The 6,716-nt window shown below is 41.0% G+C and overlaps 1 protein-coding gene across 1 annotated transcript; it reads left to right on the forward strand.

Annotated features, from left to right (window-relative positions):
- Window positions 1-203: 203 nt before the first annotated feature.
- Window positions 204-2,779, forward strand: scrt1a (scratch family zinc finger 1a). Its single transcript, XM_036515895.1, has 3 exons — window positions 204-277; window positions 474-905; window positions 1,868-2,779. The coding sequence occupies exons 2-3, from the start codon at window positions 791-793 to the stop codon at window positions 2,590-2,592; spliced, it is 840 nt and encodes a 279-aa protein (XP_036371788.1). The 5' UTR covers window positions 204-277; window positions 474-790; the 3' UTR covers window positions 2,593-2,779.
- Window positions 2,780-6,716: the final 3,937 nt, after the last annotated feature.

A 6,716-nucleotide genomic window follows, 5' to 3' on the forward strand; every position in this document is an offset into this window, starting at 1 on the left:
CTGACCAAGTAATACGGATTAATGTATGACGCTGATTAATACAATTAAAATACACATCGTACTTATCAAAAAAGAACATGGCGGTTCGAGAGTTTCGAGAAAATAAGAGAGGGGAGACGAGTAACAGCGTCAATAAATCATTCCGGTCCAATGTTGTTCCCGGGAGAATTTTTGATGGATTAAATTAAGCACTTCCATTTCCATCTCCCACCTGATCGCAGCCCTATAAATCCCAACAGCTGATCAACAGACTTCAGAAATCCAAGACCTTGAAACGGTGAGGCTGCATTTGAGAGGGAACTGCCAGATTTTTAACTGAAGCGGCATTTATTGATATACTCTCCTGTTTCTAAAATAAATTGAAAGATATTAATAAGGAGCTGTAATCGTCCGTTCGGGCATCCATCATAACGAGAATATTTATATTTTGAACTAACGATCAACAATTTATTTTCACCCATCTCCTTTTGCAGATACGGCGTGGGGAAGCAGCACGAGGACGCTCGAGCGGATCATTCACTGCGGGAAGCTGTCCGAAGGCTGTATTACATGCGCGTGCCACAAAAAGGGAGCTATCCAGTGCTGAAGTGGCATTTCTGTCCAGTAAGACGCGGTGTTGCAGGGAATCAGCAGCGGCTAAGCGAAACCAGCGAAGGTTTGCGTTTTTTTCCTGTGCTGGTATTTGAAAGAAGGCACAACGAGGCCATTCCGTTGTGAAACAGTCTGCACCAACGTTGCATGAAGAGAGGAAGACTTCGTACCTCACGAGTAATCCGTGCAGCATCAAAACATGCCAAGGTCTTTCCTGGTTAAAAAGGTTAAGCTTGATGATTTTTCATCCGCTGATCTCGAGAGCTCGTATGGCAGATCCAGGACCGACCTCAGTCTCCGATTCCACGAAAAGGGTAAATCACCAACGTTTTAACTGTTCTTTGATGAAATATGTTTAACCTTTTAACTAAAATATTGTGCATGGATGTGTTTTACACATTTTATGTTTGGTGTGATATTGCAACGTTGATATGTATAAAGTGTTTCCATAGTTCAGTGCTAAATTAGCTTATCTAACCCGTGGTCACATTGTATTCTGGCGAAACGTACATTTTCTTTGTCGACTCTGCACATTTTTGGGGTAGGATCTGTTAAACCTTGGACACATTTGAAAGGATATATTCAGCACAATATGGCAATAGGCAACGATGAGTGTCATTGACGGAGAGCGCACAAGGTTCTCTTTCACCTACAAGTGTGCATCCTCAATTAAAGCACTTACAACTTCGGTGATATGGCCCGTAAACTGCTACATCGTTCAATTTTGCACACATACAGAGAGAATGAGAGAGAGATACTGCCTATTGAAGGTAGGCAGGCTCGATCATATTTCAAACTATTATTTACGCTCTATATAATGTACGCATCCTACACACTTGCATAACTGGTATATGTCCGGAAGTACACTTGCAGTATTTGTAGTAGTACCTATATATTCGTTTCTCGTGGCTGTAAAATAGACAGGGGTTCTCGTTGACCCTTTGTGTAAAAGCTTTGTCAGGGAAGCAAATGCAACTGTTAATGGAAGCGATATTATTCCCCTGCCTTTGTCCCTAAATGGGCTACTGTGCTAATTGAAATGGAGAGGTATTGATTTGTCAGAATCCTGTGCAGAAATTCAGGTGGAATTTAAATCAGCCTCTTGTCTTTTAGTGTAAATAGCTGAAATAATAAGAGTCTCTGAAGTATTGTAGCAAGGAAATTAAGTGGAATGCTGCCAGAGATAGGTTGTTGCATCTATTAACCCACGATTCTCACTCGATTGCCCATGTGAATAGCAATAATTGAATCAAGATCTTGTTCTTTTCAACACCAGGGTACATTAGCGACTATATCAGCCCGTCTGTGTACGACGGAGAAAGCGACAATGCCATCAAAGTGCCCTCTCCCGAACCCATCTACCACGGCATACACGGTGACTATGGAGCCCCGGATTCAGATCAACCGGACAGCCCGCAGTCGGAGATATCATCTGGTTACATCAACGGCGACAACGCCGTGAGTGAAGGTTACACGGTGGATGCCTTCTTTATCACGGATGGGAGGTCGAGGAGGAAAGTCATCAACAGCCCCAGGTCCCTACAGCGTCACACGTGCAACGAGTGCGGCAAAACCTACGCTACGTCTTCCAACCTGAGCCGGCACAAGCAAACGCATCGGAGCATGGACAGCAAGATGGCCAAGAAGTGCCCGACCTGCGGAAAAGTATACGTCTCCATGCCGGCGATGGCCATGCATTTGCTGACCCACGACCTCAAGCACAAGTGTGACATCTGCGGCAAGGCTTTCAGCAGACCTTGGCTGCTGCAGGGCCACATGAGGTCACACACGGGCGAGAAGCCCTTTGGATGTGCACACTGCGGAAAAGCGTTCGCCGATCGTTCCAATCTGCGTGCACATATGCAGACACACTCCGCTTTCAAGCACTACAAATGCAAGAGATGCAACAAGACCTTCGCGCTAAAGTCCTACCTGAACAAGCACTACGAGTCCGCGTGTTTTAAAGGCGGGTTCTCGCCTCTGAGGCCACTGGAAACATGACTTCCTTGCTCAAGAACATGAAACAAACTTCCTGTTTTCCTCGTTTTCCTTGAAACCTGATGATAGCACACTTTCTCAATTTTCTTCTGCAACGACCTTAGGAAAAAAATATGGATTCTTCGCATGTACCTTAACACACTTTTGGTTCTCTGTTTCGTCACATATGCCCCTATATTCAGACATATAGCGCCGAAATAAGTATTTTGTCAAAACTCAGTGAAGACATTTAAAATGTCTGTATATTTCTCACAAAGGTCAAACCTTTTTAAATTACTGGATGATATTTTACTGCTGCCAGTGACCATAAAGGTGTTCAGCAATGAGGTAAACACATTTTATTTATTTATTTATTTATTTATTTATTTATTTATTTATTTATTTGTGTATTTATTCACTTTGTTTAAATTTAAACCGTGTAAAGTCTTTGTTTGCACTTTATAATTTATTGTTGTTTGCAAAGCCTTCGTCATCAATATGCCAAAGCATTTGCCACTTTCTGAACATTGTTGGTTTATTTTTGTTTGTTACCCTTTCAAAGTAATTGCATGCAAAAAATGAAATCTATGCCAATATTACGAAGCTTTGGATTTTTTTGCCAAAATCTAGATAGCATTCGTGGGCAATATTTCTTGGGATTCTCATAAGGAACTATAGAGCAATAATGACTTAATGCATGGTATTTTTTAAAAGTAAAGAAATAGTACCTATAACAGTTTTAAAAATCAGGTATGGTTTTATCCAGTATTCTTAGTAGTCATACATAAATCCAATATCAGGGAGATGCCAATGTAGTATTAGAGGATAAATTGACTTGGGGTGGGGGGTGGGTTCCTTTTGTATATGGTATGCACTGCCTGCATCTAATTTAACGTAGTTTTAGAACGTAGGCTTGCGGCGCTGAGTGATCAGCACCAAGCAATTCAGAACATTTCTTCAAATCTGCGGAACGCCTACCGAGGCAAAAATAACGGCACGAGCCATTCGACCATTTCACGATCGAACAAGTTAAGGGGATCATTTCCATGCAAACCAGACTATTTGCACTGTATTCAGACTCAGCCTGATTGGGAGTAAACGATGCCTTGTTTTAGCCAAGTGGAAGTCCGTCCAGATTTGTCTTTTAAGCACTTCATTATAAACGTTTCCAACTTTAAAAAGTAGCACAAAACCTATAGATTCAGGTAGAAGGATCTTGTATTAGCCTGACCTCTGTTTTTGTACAATGAATAAAAGGAACAAACTGTTTATTGCAAGAAGCCTTGTAAATAGTACTTTGGAATTTAAGATTTTTACAACTGTAAAGAATCAAATGACCTTATTTCTGGAATTTTTTTTCCTTGACAATTTTTGACCAGTATTTGAATGATGTAAGCACAACGACACCTGGCATTTTGTCTCACTTCATAATAAAGAACAAATAAACAAATTATCAATTTGTGATTCATTTGTGTTCCGCTAACGTACAGCAGATCCAGTTGCATTGGATCTTTTTTTTTTCTTTTTGCATTCCAAGGTCCAGTGCTCAAACTTTTAGCAGCTGGAACCCCGACGAGTTTTGTGATAACCCTCTATCAGATGTAGAAAGGAATACGTTGTCTTTAAGACAGTGTAGTTGTCATAATTATTTATTTATTCGATATCCAGCTATGTAAGCTGTTGTACTCGGGGGCTTGATGGTTTGAATTTGTGGTACGTGGAAAGATAAAAAAAAACGGTTTGAGTAATGTCTGTATTGAGGATTTGCGAATATTCCCATGGATCAGAGATTCTTACTGGCAACGTTTTTTGTTCTGCGTGTCACCTTTATCATTCCATCGTGTCGTATTTACGTTTTACTATCTGATGACCGCGATGCTGATCACAAATAATTTTACCACATATTATGACTTCAAGGTTAGACACGGCAGGAAACAAGCAACCACTAATGCGGAAAGCTGTTGCCTCCACAACTTTATGCTGACAAGGCGAAATTGAACGCTGTGACGCAAAGCACTCAACTGTTGATCTAACAAGCAAAGAACTGCATTACGGACTGCAACGCTCACCAGGCGCATGCGTGCAAGCGGAGAACGTTTAAGATTTTTGATGAATGTACGCAAGGTTAATCAGATACGAATATTTCAACTGATTTAAGAAATCAGCTTCATCGTCAAATGTAGTATAATTCTTGATATATTATGATATATTATGAGTATGATATATTATGAGCTTTCTGATGAGACCACTTCACGACTTTACACAGATCCCTACCATGCTGTTTCTCGTTAAATTTTAATATCCGCGTATGTCCTGCATTACAGTTGTACGGCTGCTTGTATCCTGCGCCAACTTTATGCATTATTACCATCATCACTATTATTGCTCAACCCCCTGGTTAATACTCCCAGTTATTCTCCTTTTATCCTAGTAGTCCTTTAAGATTAAAAGGTTTGATTGCTTGAACACTTCACTCCAAAGAGTGGACTGAACAACTGCGAGTCGAGACGAACATTTTGTAAAATGTTCATTAAAAATAAATACAGTATACTGCCAATCCAGCCCGCTGTTTTTTTTTGTTTGTTTGTTTCACCGTTACCTGATGGACTGTAATGTCTCCTTTATTTGCTTAGCTGTATTTTTACATTAGTACTTAATTGCAGGCAGTAAACTGCTGCAGAGCTGGAGACATCTGAAACAGAAGGCCTCATGTCAGATAGAGCAGATCACAAGCTCTTTATTACTTAATGGAATGCCCTTAAAATTTAATTGGTTGCTTTGGAGGCTGGTTTGGTGGTTTCAGGTCCATGACTTTAACCTTGAGGGAGACTTCCTCTGAAATAGATTATGACTAGAGCAAAAGCAGCTTGCTGGCTTCATAGGCATCCCAGGTGGACCATTATGCACAGGGCTCTACTTCTTTCATTTTCCCTCTGATTGGCTGAAAACAACAGGTTCAAGTCTGGATAGTCAATCTGGACTTTGTATGTGCTAGTCACACTGCACTTCTCCCTTCCAAAGTACATCTTTTTATATTTCATTTATTTTGAAAGCAAACAAACAAATATGCCTTGTGGTCATCAGCTGTGGTGCAAAGTATGGACATGGAAATCTAAAATCAATTTATAGGGCTGCTGCATTGCATTGAGAATTTTGGTCAATAATTCCTCATGATGTCTGTCCTTAGATTGGATCCAATATCCTTACAAGCTTTCTGTCAGTACTATAAACTAAGAACTTCCAAGATGTCAAGGTGAGAGTTTGAAGGAGATCCTATGCTTTCCAAAGATCTTGCTGCTTCTGTCACATAAATAAGGAGGATTCTGATAGCTCTAGAAGTCAAGTATGTGTCAAGTCATGTGGATGACCACTATTTAACCTACTGTACATATTGTCTGTGATGTCCCCTGTGATGTCAGGTCTCAGGGCTCAGGGAATCACTGCACAGGAGATATGAGCAACTAAAATGAATGCTCTTCATGAGTTGAACATGCAACAGATTGACCAAAGTTTGCTCATTGCTTGTGAATGTATGATGTTTTTCAAAATGTGCAGTTGAACTCTCAGGGTTCCATTTCCACATAACTGTGCAAAATCTAAGTGAGCTGACCAATGAAAAAGTGTCCCCTTCTGATGTCATTGTAGTACATATCTAGGAGAAGAGAATTGTGACTCTTTGATTAAGCTGGATGCAATGTAATGATTAGGAGAACTAGACTCCCTCCTGCATGGCAGGGTTGTCTCTGGAGTTCCAGCTAATCACGGGACCTCTGCACGCGTCACGTCACATGTCATTTTCTCAGCGAAAGGGTGTGATTAATGCAATGATTTGGCATGCTTGTGATATCGTGGAAATTAATCCATTAATTCTTGCAAATCAGTTGTCTGCGCTCTGGATGGCTGCACAGATCCTGGCACTCGGGGGGAATATCAATTGCAATACTACAGATTGCCAGAGACGTGGGACTCCTCTCAGTGTGTGTGTGTGTGTGTGTACATGTGGGGGGTAGAATATCGCGGTGGTCCATGCCATTTTCCCATCATCTCCTTTCAGCCTCTCACCCTTGCCCCTCAGAGTTCAACAGGTTGGGTTGCAACGATTCCTCAGTCTGAAACTGTCCATAGGCAGATCCCGACCTATCCATACT

The sequence above is a fragment of the Megalops cyprinoides genome, chromosome 21 (genome assembly GCF_013368585.1).
Source record: "Megalops cyprinoides isolate fMegCyp1 chromosome 21, fMegCyp1.pri, whole genome shotgun sequence".
NCBI lineage: Eukaryota > Metazoa > Chordata > Actinopteri > Elopiformes > Megalopidae > Megalops > Megalops cyprinoides.

Excerpts from the sequence above, each read along its gene's own strand:
- scrt1a (XM_036515895.1), top strand. The coding sequence starts at position 791 with ATGCCAAGGTCTTTCCTGGTTAAAAAGGTTAAGCTTGATGATTTTTCA. Across the intron at positions 906-1,867 it reads TCTCCGATTCCACGAAAAGG|GGTACATTAGCGACTATATC; the intron begins GTAAATCACCAA and ends TTTCAACACCAG.